Source organism: Lampris incognitus, chromosome 11 (assembly GCF_029633865.1).
Source record: "Lampris incognitus isolate fLamInc1 chromosome 11, fLamInc1.hap2, whole genome shotgun sequence".
NCBI classification, from domain to species: domain Eukaryota; kingdom Metazoa; phylum Chordata; class Actinopteri; order Lampriformes; family Lampridae; genus Lampris; species Lampris incognitus.
In genome coordinates this window covers 29,263,069-29,279,719 of record NC_079221.1, presented here as the reverse complement: position 1 = coordinate 29,279,719, position 16,651 = coordinate 29,263,069, and the positions used below count along the sequence as shown (strand labels likewise).

Sequence of the window (16,651 nt, the reverse complement as noted above, 5' to 3'; positions counted from 1 at the left end):
AATGTTGGCGGTGAAAAAGTTTCCGCACGTGGAATTGCAACTTGAATATCTGTTCCATTAGGGTTTTCCTAGTGGAAGACAGAAATTTCCTATTTTCCGACGCTTCTGCAAGGCAGCAACAATGAAACAATGAAACAATGCAGAGGAGGGTAAAAAAAGGAGATGGAATACTGGACCCTAAAATAACTTAAAAGCTGCTTTACAAGTCTGGTGAACAATAACCTGGGAGATGAAATTGCTATACGCGAGACGTAAATACAGGTCTAAAACAATCAACCACAATAAAGTAGAGGTTGCCCTTTAAAAACAGCCAGCTGTAAAAGATGAGGATAGACAGATCACTATCTCCCTGTTTACATCCTTTCTGTGGCCTTCCGCAGACATGCACGCCAACAGACACACATACGCGCACGCTCACACAAAGTCACGTGCACAGACACTGATGCGAACGCGCATGCACACGCGCACACACCCACACTTAAAAGAAAATCTCTTCCCCTCTGACATAAACACCAAGTGAGAGGAAAAGAAAACGAGAAGGTGGTTATTTCTCATGACAGAGAACGAGACGGCTCCTGGTTTCAGCCTCATTAGAAACCACATCTAAAGCTTGCCAGCCTGACGCTTCAAACTCCGGCACCCCGGCAACACAAACCTACCAAACTCTCACTGCAACCCCTACGGTGGGGTTTACACTGCCTGTCCAACATGCAACTCTCCCCAGAAAGTGAGTCAATATAAGTGGTCATCTTCCCGACCTACTGGTGCCCCTGTTTGGGGCTGTTGCCATGGAGACAGAGATGCAAATGTTAAAATCTGCCCAAGGAAGCCAACTTGGTGCAGCTCAACAGGTCTGCGAGAGGCGCATCATGCCGCTCCTCTAACTGGGAGGATAAAAGCTAACTTTGTTTTTATGTATATGTGACGTGTTTTTCTGACTGCAGCGTAATGCGACCCACACAGCTGCAGCTGGCTGGTCAAACGCATACAACAGGTGGTTTCACTGCAGAGCGAGTAGTCAAGTGAAAAGTGGCTTTTATCCTCACTTGGCATTTTCAAAAGAATTCACTCCAATCCTGTAATGAAAGGTCAGGTTTAGAGAGGAGTACTGCGTATGTGAGATCACCCAACCCCGCTCAGACATTCTCCTGAAGAATGTTATCACTGGTGTGAGGGGAGTGGAAAAGGTCCCACGCGAACTTTGAGGACATCTTCTCCACAATATCTTTGGGCTTTGTTTTCATACGGCAAAAAGAAACATCATGAACTTGAAAACAAATAAAAAAGTATATATTTAAATCCAAATAAACAACGCTGATCCATTTTGCTCCCTTTGATTATACTAAAATTAATGATTGCACTTAAGTGAGTCATTTTCTTCCAAGCCAAACTACACAACAACAAAATTTTGACTTTTCAACCCTGTAACTATGGACTACCACAATAACAAACACACATATAATGTAAGCCCTGTCTAGGAAATTGCTACTCCTCTGTTTTATGAAAGACTGGAAGGTTTTCTTTCTCAGGAAAGTTCCCATGAAGACAGAACAAAATCAAGACCACATGAATAAACCGTTATGTAGCAGCACAGTATAATGTCGTCGGATGTCACTAAACATGCAAATCAAAGTTAAGATGCTAAACTGATAAGGCTTATATATATATGTATATATATATACACATATATATATAAATGCCCGAGCTGATGATTGCTTATGGCATGAAACAGGCTTGTACTGTCTCATAAAGAATTTACTTGAATCACTGGATTATTTTGCTCCTTATTTGTTGAGCACTTTTCCTATTGTCGAGTGTTTCTTTTAACAAAGTGTTTTATATGATATATATATATACTATATATCCATCCATCCATTATCTGAACCGCTTAACCTGCTCACAGGGTCGCGGGGATGCTGGAGCCTATTCCAGCAGTCATTGGGCATCAGGCAGGGAGACCCCCTGGATAGGCCACCAGGCCATCACAGGGCCCACACACACACACACACACACACACACACACACACACACACACACACACACACACACACACACACACACACACACACACGTTGACACACAGAGAGAACTGTGTGACCGAGAGGGAGTAAGAGACAGAGAAAGCCAGACAGCTTGGCACATTAGAAGCAACTTATCCTGTGTAAACCATTCAGTGCAATGAAAACTACATAGACAGCATAAGTAGCAGAGTGTTTGGCCCATATCGTCACATATCAAACCTGAGTAACAGCACCCAATCTCAAAAGACCAAAATCGTGACCTATTATGAAGATTGTTTTTAACTATATTCAAATAAAGAATAGAAAAGCCAAGAGCAGGGTGGAGTGCAAAAGGATCAATACACTGTACGGGCAAAACAAACGCAGTAGAGAAGACTGCAACCGAATAGAATCGACTAGTTTGTTATCATTTCGTAAATTCATCGTGTGTCATATAGCAAGTGTCAGGATGAATAACAGACAACCATGTCATCATCAATATAGCAAAAAAAAGGCAAACATAAACTCGACAAACAGTAGAATAATAGGGTTCAACACACACACACACGCACACACACACACACACACACACACATTGAATCGCAGCAAGTTTCCGAGAGGAATTGCAGAAAAGGAGGCTTTCCACAGAACTCCATATGGTCGGGTCTGATGCGTTGGTACTACGGAGCGGTGGCCGGAGAGGAGGTGGGCGTTTTACCTGAGATTTTCCCCGCCGACTCCCCATGACCTCTTCTGCGCTGCAAAAGGAAGAAATTGTTCGACTTCTCTGTCACCCAAAGCTTCAGCGCATTTTTCAGCAAAACTTCCTCGGGAGTCAACCACATTGTTTTCTGTTTTTGTTTGGGTTTTTTTCCTTTTTCTTCTCTCAACCAAGATACGGCGAGGAGAAAGTACCGTCTTCCCCCTAACCGCCGTGACTTGACGGTACGGCTGTCCGCTGCTCTGAATGCGAGGAATTTAAAACGCCATTTTCGAGGCTGTACATGATAACATGCACTTCCCACGGCAGCAGGCTTTTTCGGTTCATGATTTTTTATATGTATTTCTCTACTCCTCCTCCACCTCCTCCTCTCACGCCCGGTTCGCAACTGTACACAACACAGCCCACTAACGCAGTATCTTCCGCATTTCATCCAGCCTTTCCTTCCCCCAGTTCCGGAAAAGAGCCACAAGCCCCTTTGTGATTGGTTATTCTCTCGGTACTGTAATCCAAATGGTAATTAACACAAAACACGTTTCATGCATGGATTCTGTCTATTCTATTTGTCACCACTGAGGTTCGTCCGATACAAAAATGGGCAGCAAATGCCGCTGAGGTCTGATATATTAACTTTTTATCTCCGATTGATCCATTACATTTCATTTATTAGTAGTGTCATGAGGTAAAATCAAAGAAGAATACGTTTTGGAGAATTTGCAATAAATGCAACTGTAGAAAGAGTTTAAAAAATAGCAAGATCAAGTAATGAAATATTTCTTTGACTCAGGAGTGATCTTTTATTAATAAGCCTGTGGTCATCCCGATTACACTCAATAATAATGATGATGATGATGATGATTATTATTACTATTATTGCCTATTTATGAAATATATGAAAATGATTGATGCTGTTGCTGCTGTTGTCTATGATGATACGTTTTCATGAAGTAATAAGCCTTCATTCTAAATTCATCCTTTACCTGCATGGGGATAGGTTATAACAGTCAGCATCAGCAAATAAAAATGATAATACTGTAACGTGCATGGATAAGAAGACACGCTGGCCGCTAGCTGGAGGGTCTGACCCTTTAGTCTAGCGGTTAGCGATGTCTCTTGCGGTGCGGGCGATACGGGTTCGCTTCACGGCCGCGGCAGTTCCTGTGGTTGCGTTGTCCCCCGAATTCGCTACATTGGTGTCAGAAGTGGGATGGAGCGACCGTAAGGCCATCGGAAGCGTATGCGCCCTGAGGCGTGAAGGAGCTGATATGCTTAAGCGCGGGGACGCGCTTCCCGAAGGAGGGGGGTAGTGTAACGGGCATGGATAAGTAGACACGCTGGCCACTTTCTCGCGAATCTCACCCTTTAGTCGAGCGGTTAGCGATGTCTCCTGCGGTGCGGGCGATACGGGTTCGCTTCCCGGCCGCGGCAGTTCCTGTGGTTGCGTTGTCCCCCGAATTTGCTACCATACGAAAAAAAATCGTGACGTCTAATGAGTTCTTAGGGATGGTTACGTGAAAATAGGCCATAGATAAATATAGGTTCCTCATGACAGGAAAACAGATCAACATCCTGTGCTTATCTGAGTTTGAGATTTTAGAAATTTCTTACTTTCTCTTTCCAAATATAATTTTATTCTCTTATTTTTTTATTTATTTTTTAGATTTGGTAAAAAAAATTGGATGGATAACTTTCGTCTTACAAAACAATTTCCTTCTTTTGCTTCAATGTCAATATGTGTGGGGGGGGGGGAGAGGGTAGCATGGATTCTAGCTACAGCTGTCGTCTCACTCAGACGCCACAAATGGAATGTTGCGCTCCCACTCCTAATAAGGACATGTCGAAACGCAAAACGGATGTGGATGCGACATTTATTATTGTCCCCTCATGGTTGGTTCCCCAACTCCTTTTATAAAGATTGCTTATATTGCGCCTTTAAGTCGATACGAAATACAAAGATATGAAAATAACCCTGTATATATTATGTATGATATATAAAAACTGTTTGTATTTATATTCAAATATTTAGTGGGCAGTGCGCTTATTTGAAATGTGGATCAACACTATTTTGTGACGGAACCAATAAAGGTGCGGTCCTTCCATTTCCGGGTTTGAGGCGAGAGCAGCGGTGTGATTTTAGGGCTCGTTCGTATCTGTCAAAATGCAGGTTTGTAACCTTTATAGTTAGTTCCAAGCGCTTTAACTTATTAAAGGGTTATGCTTTGAATGATGTAGGTGTTGAGTCTTATGTATATCGACATTTTTCTTGTCCCCGGGCCATCAAAGCCAAGCTAAGTCACTGTTAGCCCTGAACATGTCTGGCCCTAAAGTATAAAAGATGTGAGCCAGATCGAGCGTTTGTAAATGCTGTTCGTGCCGAGACAACTTCATTTATAGAAACTAACGCTAGTCTTCGCAGAAAGTTGAATCAGTTCATCAGAATCATGTTTAGAATCAGAGTCATGTTTGTGGCCATGTGGGTTCGCACAAACATGGAATTTGACTCCGGTTTCGTGGCTCTCTCAGTGTACTTAACATAGAATAACAGCAGTACAACATAACAATATTCAGATAGATACACAAGGTTTGGCTATATATGGCGAAGAGTTGATAAGTGCAATGGTGCAGAGAATATGTCAGAGATGCTGAAATAGATGTTAGCATGGTACTTACATTCAAGCCTGAGGTAGATGGACATGACAGAGCATACGAGAGTACCAGTATATTTACAATGTACAGTACAGTACATACAAAATGGTTGGACATAACGTACACTGTAGACTATAGATGTCACAACTTACATGTACACTGAAGAAGTCACTTAGATGAGTGATGAAACGTTCCCCTCAATAAATGTGTCAAGATGAATTGATTCAACTTTCTGTGATTTCATTACCTAAACTATTGAGCATGCATAAAGACAATGCTAGTCTTCTTGTTACTGACGTCTGAGATAGCTGTACGCTATATTGTTAGCAAGTTCTTTATATTATGGAAAAATTAGGTGTTCAGCCATGATGTGTCTTGTCTTGTCCTTGTTTGAACAAAAACATCAGTCTCCCAATTTAGGTTTTACAATTTGGTCAAAAGTTGCTGTGATTTTCTGTTCTTAGGAACATCTTTTGGCTTGTAGACAGTGTAAGCAATAAACTGCCCATTTGGTCTTGCAGTTTGATTTGTGTTCTCTCTTACAAAGACAGGAGAAGACAACTGCACATATCAGAGGCAAAACAAAACCCAGTGTACATCCTTCATCCTTTTATTTGTCAGGTGTTTTAGCAAATTTTCTGTGTCTGTTTAATTTCCTCCCAGGATCCAAATGAAGACACAGAGTGGAATGATATCCTGAGGAAGAAGGGGATTCTTCCTCCCAAAGAGGTCCCGAAAGAGGATGAAGAGGAGGAGCTGGCCTTCCAGCAACAGTCTGTTGGTAAGGGAAACCTGCTTTTATCTTTATGGAATGATTGAGGTATTGGTGATTTATAAGAGGTTTGGTCCAGTTTTAAAAGATGATGTGAGGTCTATTAGCCCCAATGTCACTACAAGCTGCATAACAAAATGTGTCAGTTACTGTCCTTGGCAGCGAATATTTATACCTTGCAGACCATGAATCTGTCTGAATTGTTAGGGTCTACTAATAAGTATGACACAAAACTAGTCCACCATAAGCCCATTTTTTTACAACAACTGGTTTAAATTTTTTAAAACCAGTTCACAGTACTCACTTGCACCCTTCCCAGAGAGTCTTGATTAAAGAAAACGAAGAAAATCGAAATATTAGGTGCTTATGTTTTATGTAAATAGAAATGTCATTTATATATGCCAACTCTAATACAGAATATTTGTAATAATAATACTAAGAGGAGTAGTCGTAATAATAGAAATTAATAACATTGATTATTGAAATGCACTCATTGGGTGAGTCGGATAAAGTCTTATTGGTGGATGACATTATCACAGCAGTCGATGTCATAGGCTCTTTTTATGAGAGCATAAAAATTTGTTGTTAAAGGTTGATATTAAAATAAACTGGACAGCTGATTGTTACTGTGTAGTGTCATAGCAATAGGCCCAGACAGACTAGGGTGGCTCTGACCTTTCTTGTCTCATTGAGTAGTAAAAACATACGAGAGTATGACACTGGATGAGTTGGATGAGAATGAAGATGAGTTCAATGAAGAGGATGAGGCTGCCGTTGAAATGTACAGGTTAGTGGAATTGCTAGATGACCAGCAGTCACAGACTGTGGTTGGTCTGGCCAGATCCCAGGTGTGAATGTGAAGCAGGGTGATGCTGAAAAGAACATGTGTACTCAGCAAAATATAAATACAAACTTTTATCATCAATAAAACAAACAAAAAATGGCTGGCGCATCCCAAAGTTTGTGTCATTTGAACCAACTCCACAAACAAAGTAGATACTCTGAATCGTTATAAATCATTATAAATTTGGATGCCCATTCTTACAAAGTGATTGCTGTCAAAAAGACATTTTATTTCATCTGCACAGTTACATTTTTTGTGAGGTGCTAGCAAAACACAGGAAAACCAGAGAAAGAAGTATGCTTGCCGCAAACTAAAAGATGAGACCAATTTGTTTTATTATGCTTTCCACGTGGCTGATGATTTCTTGTAGTAAACAATGTGTTTCATATCCAGACTTGATCAGGTTTACTCATCAAACGAATAATAAGAAAAAATAATTTCAGACATGTTGATCAAGTATCTTAGTGTCAGACAAACATACTTCCTTATGGACTCTATTTTCTGAATCACTAAGATCTTTTTTTACAAGTAATAATGCTTTGCAAAGGTAGAACAACTATTTCAGAGGATTAGAATCAAATATCACAGGATTTTTTTACCCAAAAAATGTATAGTATTATGTTATGTTAGGGGATCTCTCAGTACTGGCTTTAGTCAGTATTGGGAAGATACTGTTCTTCTTATTTCCGCAATATTCATTGCCGAAATTAACTTGCCCTTTTGACAAATATAGGTTGATAATGTACCTATTTTATTCCTAATTTTTCTCTCCCTGACCAGGCAGAAACGGCTGGCAGAGTGGAAAGCAGCTCAGATCAAGAATGTGTTTGGAGAAGTGGCAGAAATATCGGGGCAGGACTATGTCAATGAAGTCACCAAGGCCGGAGATGGCATTTGGGTGGTGCTGCACCTCTACAAACAGGGGTAGGTTATCTAGCAGTCACTCAAATTGAGGGGGAAATTTTTTTTTTCGAGTGAGAGTAACAATGAGATGGGGGGGCTAGGCTATGCAAGTTTAACAAAACAACTTCCAGGTGCTTAAAAAACACCCCCCAAATAAAGCATCATGCCAAATAAGTCCTCATCAGGGATCACAAACAGAAATTAGTTATAGTAAGCTAGAAAGCATTGTAGACTTTACATTGTGCATATTCTGTAGGAAGATAGGAATTCTTTTTGAAATACTTTGTAGTAAATAATGCACTCATTGTAGTCAAGCAATAAATTCCCATAATTCCCCAGCCACATTCATCATTTTGTCCACCAGCGATGTTTTTAAGTGCAAGAGGTTCTCTAAACTATGACTGATCATCTGCCAAAGTTGCCAGTAGGTTAGGCTAAATAATCAACCAGTGATATAATTTTCCAGCATTTGGGTAATTGCAACAAAATAAATGTAATTTTTATCTCAGAAATCGGCATTGTATATGCCCCAAAAAGGGTAAATCAGGGTGGGACCAATTGAACTGTCAACATCTGTGTCTTTGAAATAGATCAAATCTACCTGGTGTTACTGTAACCATGGGATTTTTGTGAACAGGGTTTTATAGGATAGATGCATATAAATGCCACAATAGATTTTTATTTTTTTTTTGAGCATATTTGACAGATAGCCTCCTGATGAAAGTTTTGAAAAATGTGCAGGAGTGATGTGGCCTTTAGAAGTGAATTGGTTTTACAGATGGCTTTGAGTAATATTATTGATTTTAAGCTTTATGCAAATCCTACAAGTACAGAATGACCCTTAGAAAAACAAGCACTGTTTCCTGGAAAGACGAGGTATGCAGGTAGATTTTAAGAAATAGAAAATAAGGAACACAAGACTCCCAATTTTGCAAAATTCTTTGCTTACATTGTAAAATAGCTACCTGAGGGCATTGATAATTGGCTAAAGGATGAAGAAGAAATGTTTCATTTTTACATGTGTTCCACCCTGCACACAGCAATGACAAGTCTATACTGTTTCCTCGTTTTCCCGCCTTCATTTCCCAGCATTCCACTGTGCACCCTAATCAACCAGCATCTGAGTAAGCTGGCCAGGAAGTTCCCTCAGGCCAAGTTCCTAAAGTCAATCTCCACCACCTGCATCGCCAACTACCCTGACCGCAACCTACCCACCATCTTCGTCTACTTCGAGGGCGAGATGAAGGCTCAGTTCATTGGCCCTCTGGTCTTTGGGGGCATGAACCTCAAAGTTGAAGGTAGGCCAAGACCTGTCAGATGTGCGTTGTGTAGCCTTAATATTTCTGCTTTTCTGAAGTGTAATGACATGTCAGTATCCCACTGCCTATATTTCTTCCAAAAATGCAGGAGCTGTCTGGCTAAAAAAAAAATTGTTTTGTTTTACTTAAAGGCCCTTTTTTTTGTTGTTCTGAAACCATTATTAACATCACTGAATGTTAGAGGTCAGCATTCAGGCATAAGTTACACTTTGCATCTATAATCTCAGTGGTCATTGGAAGACACAGATGACCACAAGCAACACCAGCTCTTTATTCCACAAAGAAAACCATAGGGCACCAATGCTGTTACAGACATGTAGTAAGGCCAGTGCAGGTGACGAACATCCCTGCGCACACCTCTGCACAAGGGATTTTACATTAGGTCCTATGTATTATTTAATGTAACTATAGTGTCATTTTAGCTGTGGTTTGGAACGTTGATTTTGCATACCGAGTGAAATGTGTATTCAACTCTTTGTTTACCATGTCTTGGTTCTCCGGTTTGTCCTGTATGTGAGCTGTTCTTATCCATTGTACTATGTGGTGCCAGAGTGTAGCGTGATACTTCACAAGCTCACATTTCCCTTTAGCAATATTTAAGAGAACCAGCCATGTGGCTTAAACAAGTTACCAACAGTTATCCAAGAGATGCCAATACTGGATGTGGGACAACAAACGGGAGATTTGTTAGTGCCTTCTCCGCCAACACACATCAAAGAAAATACTTCACTTTTTGTAGCATTGGGATGTTGGTTTTTTTTTTTTTCCTTAATGAAACCGTAATTAGTGAATAAGGATTATCCAGTTGAACTCTCATGTACCGCAACTCACAGAAAATGGGAATTTTCTTTGTCTTGTCAGCAAAGAAGAACTGATAACGTTACCATCTTTAGTTTTGCTGCCATTCCGCTAATATGGCTGTGTGTGTTGAAACCATTGGCAACTACACTGCAAACATTGTGTATCAAACCTCAGACTTGCTTGTTTATTGAAATGATCCTGATTTGTATCATCTGCCACCATTCCATCCCACCCATGCTGCCCAATCTACCCTGCCCAGAACTGGAGTGGAGGTTAGCAGAGTCCGGCGCTGTAAAGACAGACCTTGAGGAAAACCCCAGGAAGCAGGTCGAGGACAAGCTGATGACATCGATCAGATCATCAATTCCCACATGGAAAGACATTGACTCAGAGGAGGAGGACTATTAAAAAAAGTACACAAGCCTGTAGTTAAAAGGCAAAAAAACCCCAAATTAAACAACAACAACAGACTCTGGCCTCTGTTGTCACGAAGTGGATTATACAGGGAGAGGATGACATCCCCACCATCACCACCAGTCAATTTACATTGTAGTCATATAGCTGATACTTGTTTCCAGGGCAGCTTACATCATTTGTACAGGAAAGGGGTACACTGTCTAGCTTGATGACACGTCAACAAAATACTAAACTGACTGGAATCAAACATGACTCTTCTGTAACCAGATGGTCTCTCTAACAGGCGCCCCTTGCCGCCACAGTAGATTTTAGTAACTACAGGAGGAAAGGGGCAACTCTTATTGGTTTAGTCACATTTTTTGAGAAAATTAATCCTTATCTGTTCCTATGTGGTGCTCATGTGACTCTTCAGCCAGCAGAGGCTGATTGGAGGTGATCGCCTTTCAGGATGAGCAAGACAGTCATACCCCTCCAATGTCAACATGATTTAATATGGGTAATGAGACAGTGGAAGCCATTATTTCTAGTAGTACTTGCGTCACAAGATTTGCGTTTATATTTCTATTTGTACAATTTAACACAAGTTCACATCTGTCAACGATGCCAGTTTTTGTTAAAATTTTCTTGGTGCCTGTGTAATTGTTAATCATATAAAGGACGTATTCCATAAGTCATTCTGAGTAATCTGTGTTTTCAAAAGATGTATTGCTTTTTTTTACATTTACTTGTCTTGTGTAACAATTCAAGATGTCAGATTTTGCCTGGAATCATTTCACCCGGAAAATTTCCTTTTTACTGATTTACTCCAACATTAATAAGCAGGACACATGGAAGTCAGGCAATGCATGTCTATTCTTATCCACGATAATTTATTTTCTGGAAAAAATGCCACTTTTCTCCGGAGAAACATTAGAAGCGGCTACACTTATTCATCCACCGGTTCGTGCCTGATCTCCTTTGAGCCTCCCGGTTGCTCCTCTTCTGTGGTGCCCAGATTTTTACAACATCGCCACTGGAAGGGCCCGGATCTTCTGTTTCATCAGCAAGAGAGAAAGGGAGAAAAATCTGTCAGTGTTGAGATCCCTTACTGTGGATGTCACATTACAAGGGATGTTTTTTCCTCAGTTTTTACCAAGGAATCATTTCCCATTCGCCAGAGTTTCTACTGGTAACTCCCGTTTTCCTGTTGTTTTTTTGTCTACTGTTTACTTGACTTTCATATCCTTCAGGTCACAACCCTCCCACCACGTTTTAATATTGACACTTCTGTACTTAGCCTTGTAATGGTATCCTTTTTATAAAGATGAAGAACTTGATAACTTGTGTTTTTACCAAGAGTACCAGCTTCTTCCTCCTCTGGGAAAGTTTGGGGAACAGCCGCATCAGGGGGTGCACCGAGTGAGACTGGAGGAGGGAAAAGAGTAAATTCACACAGAAATTAGTTCTTACAAAGTTCAGTATCGTCTTATAAAAAAATGCCATGCTGGTTTATTGTCCATACAACCTCGTGAACAGAGGAATCAAAAGTACACCAATCAAGTACTCAAATGAAGACTGTTTTTAAACCACAACAGGTACTGAAACCGATTCGGTGGAAATGAGCAGAGCTCCACCCACCCCATTGCTACATATACAATACAAAGGAAATGCAGTTAAATGCACACACACACACACCTACCTTTTCTTGCACACTGGCCATTTGTGTGTGTTGATATAGATATATGTGTGTGTGAGAAGGTTTTTTACTGTTAAGAGGGGCTCAAATAATGTTAGCCTTGTTCATGAGCAATTAGATATTAGTTGTGCTGGGTGAAAGCCCTGCTTACCTCATGCTGTACAGTGCCTATGGAGTTGTGTCCTTTAGAATAATGAAACAGGAACTGAAAAACAAAATTACCCACTGTTAGTTAGCTGGTGTCAAAAGTAAAATGGCTGAGGTTTCTCATCTCCCCTCAGTGACTGCAAATAAAAAAACTTACTCTTTTGAATATGTTCTGAACTTGCCCCTGTTGGAAAAGACAATCACAAATTAGGAACAATAATGCTCTATGCCTGCTTTATAGTTGCTTCATGTCGGGGGCGAAGTTGCATTATTTTCTGTTACACATTTACTCAAACACACTGAACCACAAGCTTCCCCTCACGACCGTTGTTTCCCTACTTCACACCCATCCTAATTCACTTTCTTTCCCTTACACAGTTTTTGTTTTGTATTTTTGAGATATTTGTACCATTCCACATAGAAGATCTTGACTCTGGAAGATTTTTATTTACACAAAGTCTGTATTTCTCAGCTGTTTTGAATGTAGGCCTTCAACTTTTTTCAATAATGCGAGAACAACCTATGCTACTTTTATCCTTCTCTTCCTAATCAGATTCCTCCTCTCTCACAAACATTTGCACTTTTGAATTACTTCGAAATATAACTTGAACCTGTAATGCATAAGAAAGCTTTCAGATTGCCTATCATTCATCTACAAAAAGTAAATGACTCCATCATAATAGTGAGTAGACTATTGAGTAGTGCAGCGAGTGAAATAAGAGATGTTGCATAATTTGTTCTTGCAAATGAAACGAGGTTTCCTTAAGACTTGAGAAATCTCCTTCAGATCCAGTGGTTGGTTCTTGTATCATCAGCCTACCTCATTCTGGTCTGCCCACACCATATTTCCCATGTCATCACTCCTCTGGACCCCTGGAAGCTAGAGACAAACATACGTCACTATGAATTCTTCTGTGTGGAGGATGCAGTGTGCAGGGCACAAGCCACTTTTAAAGGCAAAGTTGAGTTGGTAGCAATCGGGCTAGCCTGGAGAGATCTGTTGGAAGATCTAGACAGCGGAGGAAGATGAAGAAGTTCTCACGGTAGCCCAGCGTTTGGCCGACTCAAATGTTCTGACTTGAATTGGACTTTTAGAGTCTTTTGCTTTTTAGTTCTCTTGTTTAGACTACTGCCATGCACTTCTCGCTGGTCTTCCAGCCCATTAAGTTCAACCGCTGCTAGGAATCCAGAATGATGCTGCATGCGTGGTATGTTACTGTCTTTGCTACAAGGTCCAGACTTTCCTCTCACCTGGCCCCAAAATTGAAGAACCAAACTCTCGGCCCCCATCAGAGCTATGGACTCACTCTAAAATAGGCCTAATAATGTTCCTCTCTCAGGCCTACCTCAACCCGTAAATGGTCTCTAAGTGATATTTGTAAACTATGACTCATCTAATACTACTAGTGGTGTCGGCTACCATTATTGTGCCCTTAATTGCTTACACGCCATTGTTGTTTTCTACCATTGTGCCCTCTTTCTACCTGCGCTTGACATTTTATGCTCTTATGCCGATGACGTACTTATTATACTGATAAGTGGCAATGCAATTAATTCTCCTGTTCAATCTCTCATGATGATCTAAATTGAACTTAATGCACTTGACATGTATGTGCTCTTGGCTATATGTTTACTATGCAGTGCTCCCTGATGCCAGTTGGTAACACTCGAATCTATCTGCTAATTGCTGTTTCTCTTGTAAGGCGCTTCAGATAAAAAAAAACGTCTGCCAAATGAGTAAATATAAATGTACCGAACAGTGAAGAAACATCAAGCCAATTCCCAAAGTTAAGTGATGAGTAGCATCACATCTCTGCTGAAATCTGTCACCATTGTCAGATGACAGCCTCCTTGTCATGTCTGATATAGTACATTTCCTTGAACAGCTGACGGACCCGGTAATACTGTCTCTAAGCATATTCTGATTCTGATTCTGAAATGGCATTAGACCATTGGAGAAGCCCCTGAGTGGCCAACACATGTGGCCAGATGTGTTGAAAAGGCAAAGTCATACAATTATCCCGTCGTGTCGCTTTCGTGTCCCAGGAGGTGCTGACATGAAGCTTGGTGTGGCTCACACTGGGTGTATATGTAGTTCTAACTTGAGTGTGTGACTCAAACCAACCCAACACACACACACACACACACACACACACACACACACACACACACACATACACATACATATATAAGTAGAGTTGAAGGCCACCAAGAAACAGAATTTAATAAAGCTGTTGAAAGAAAACCTTACAGGATGTTTCCTAAATGTCTCATAAATGTTTGGAAGATAATCATTGGGTGTGTGTGTGTGTGTGTTTTCTTAAATAGATGTAGCTGCCACATATTGAAAAGCAATCCATTTGTAAATGAACAACTCTTTAGCAAAGAACTCAAAAACCACAAGGCCACGCCCATGCTTGGTGATTTTACCACAAGGTAAATAGTGTACTTTGTTTGCTTCACTTCTTAGTTTACGTGGGGTCTTTTTCTGGATAAGTAGCCTACTCTGATTTTGACTGGAGCAGCATTAGCTACCTGTCGTAGCAGCAGCTTTATTTTGGACGACAGCAGTAGTGGAGGTAATATAGACCCGGTCTGGACTTCTGGGCAGGAAGAGTGAATGTTAACCATCCTCTCTCTGCATCTTCTGCTCACATCCCCTTGACCAAGATGCTTAAGCCTCGGTGGCTCCAGTAATACTGCTGCACAGCAGCCACCGCAGGCACCTCGGTATCAACGCTTCCAGCTGCTGAATGTGAAGGAAGCCCTTACCGAGTATGAGTACATCAACATCAACACAAGTTAAAAAGAAAAAAGAAAAAAAACTGCAGCATCTACGAAGCCCCTAAAGGGACATGAGCAGTTTTATTTTTGCCAAGTTTCACCTGCACACATGAAACTTTGTCTCTCTCTACTTGAATGAAAAATCCTGTTGTGTGTCCACCTCTAAGTGCATAGAACAAAAATGTAAATTTTCTTTAAGGGTGTTTTTCTCTTCCGTCTCGCCCCCAGGAGTGATCTGATCACCCCCAGGTCAAAATAAACAGCCTAGCAGGTTCCATCCTGAGAGTTGATATAGAGACACGCTAACACATATAGCAACAATCAAAGATATACAATTATATGAAGACACAAGTGTGACCACAAGTGCTCTTGACTAAGATTGGGGGCAAAGGGTTGACGTCTGCACGGACAGGCGTACATGCACATGTGGCAGTAAGGAGACCGCCTGACGCAGGACATAGTGAAACATACTGGGGATTATCTTCTTCCTCTGCTCATCTCCTTATATACAGTTTCATTGATTCTGTTGTTTGATTAATTGATTAATTGGTTGATTGATAGTGTAATTGAACATGTGAACTAGTTTTTTATATTAACAAACGTTTAACACGCTATAAAAAGAATGAACATATTTCAGGGGAATTTTTTTTATTCTATTTCCAATATAATATGGATAATGAAACCCGAGTTTTATAGAAAAACATGCTTATTATGGTATAGTGACAGATCTTCAGATGTTTCTATCGAGAAGTTTAACAACACATCGTTGCAAGATGAGAAGGAGCATGCTGTTAAAGGAGTGTTTCCCTTATGTTAACAGTGCTATAACATAACAGCAGAAAACAGTATTCATAAATGGAGATTTCTCTACCTTTCTTATAGATATCCCGTTTTCCCATTGATTGGATGGTCTGGCGTAGGACTCTGCAAGAGCAAACACGAAGCAGGAATTTTTCTCTTTTTTGTCGGTGAGATATTTCCACAGACAGAGACGTCTACTGCCAGTGATGCGAATACGCTCTTTGAAACTCATAAATAAATACATATTTTTGCGACCATGAACAAATTCTGAAGAGTTTAGGAACTTAAACACAGTTAAAACAACGCGTTAACCGAGTTTAAACCGCCAGTAAATAGCATGATAAGTATATCTAGTATTGGACCAATCAGCGCCCTGACCGACAGCGTTCACGGGCTCGCCTCGGGCGACCGATTCTGAAACGACACGTTCACTCACCTGCTGATGCGCTCCAGCATCCGAGGCACCAGAACAAATGCAACAGACACAGCTGCCGCGCGGTCGGTGTTGTCATCTCTAATTTCCACTGACTCTTCTCCTCTTGGTCGACGCGTCTACGGGTCAACAGTAACTCAGTGTGAGAGCCGATCCAGCGCGTGCGAGACTTTAAAAGCATCGAGGCTGACCGCATCAACTCCTACGCCCGTGTGCGTTGTGTTGTGCGTGCTTACGCGCGCGCGTGTGTGTTGGAATGGGGGGGTGACTTCTCTTCCCACAAGTCTCACTTGGTCATCATCTCTGCCGTCTTGCGCATGTCCCCCACCCACCCTTATTTTATAGGCCTTTTTATAGGCTCTTTTATAGGCCTATAGCAATAGTTGGT

General features: G+C 41.0%; 3 protein-coding genes across 3 annotated transcripts in view; 1 reads left to right on the top strand and 2 right to left on the bottom strand.

The window, feature by feature from the left end:
* The window catches only part of LOC130120501 (TBC1 domain family member 8), a 50,475-nt gene extending 47,356 nt beyond the window's left edge, over window positions 1-3,119 (bottom strand). The window contains exon 1 of the mRNA XM_056289064.1: window positions 2,719-3,119. Within this exon, the coding sequence (XP_056145039.1) occupies window positions 2,719-2,845 (127 nt within the window). The 5' untranslated portion in view covers window positions 2,846-3,119. The remainder of the gene's footprint in view (window positions 1-2,718) is intronic.
* A 1,695-nt stretch (window positions 3,120-4,814) lies between these two features.
* Window positions 4,815-11,093, top strand: pdcl3 (phosducin-like 3). The gene is made up of 6 exons (XM_056289260.1): window positions 4,815-4,885; window positions 6,031-6,148; window positions 6,836-6,926; window positions 7,764-7,907; window positions 8,976-9,184; window positions 10,266-11,093. Exons 1-6 carry the CDS (start codon window positions 4,880-4,882, stop codon window positions 10,412-10,414), a joined length of 717 nt encoding a protein of 238 aa, XP_056145235.1. The 5' UTR covers window positions 4,815-4,879; the 3' UTR covers window positions 10,415-11,093.
* Window positions 11,094-11,322: 229 nt separating this feature from the next.
* nms (neuromedin S) lies at window positions 11,323-16,444 on the bottom strand. The gene is made up of 7 exons (XM_056288894.1): window positions 16,267-16,444; window positions 15,901-15,953; window positions 13,066-13,125; window positions 12,403-12,429; window positions 12,250-12,303; window positions 11,756-11,827; window positions 11,323-11,454 (listed from the first exon to the last, which is right to left on the bottom strand). Exons 1-7 carry the CDS (start codon window positions 16,442-16,444, stop codon window positions 11,422-11,424), a joined length of 477 nt encoding a protein of 158 aa, XP_056144869.1. The 3' UTR covers window positions 11,323-11,421.
* Between the last annotated feature and the right edge of the window lie 207 nt (window positions 16,445-16,651).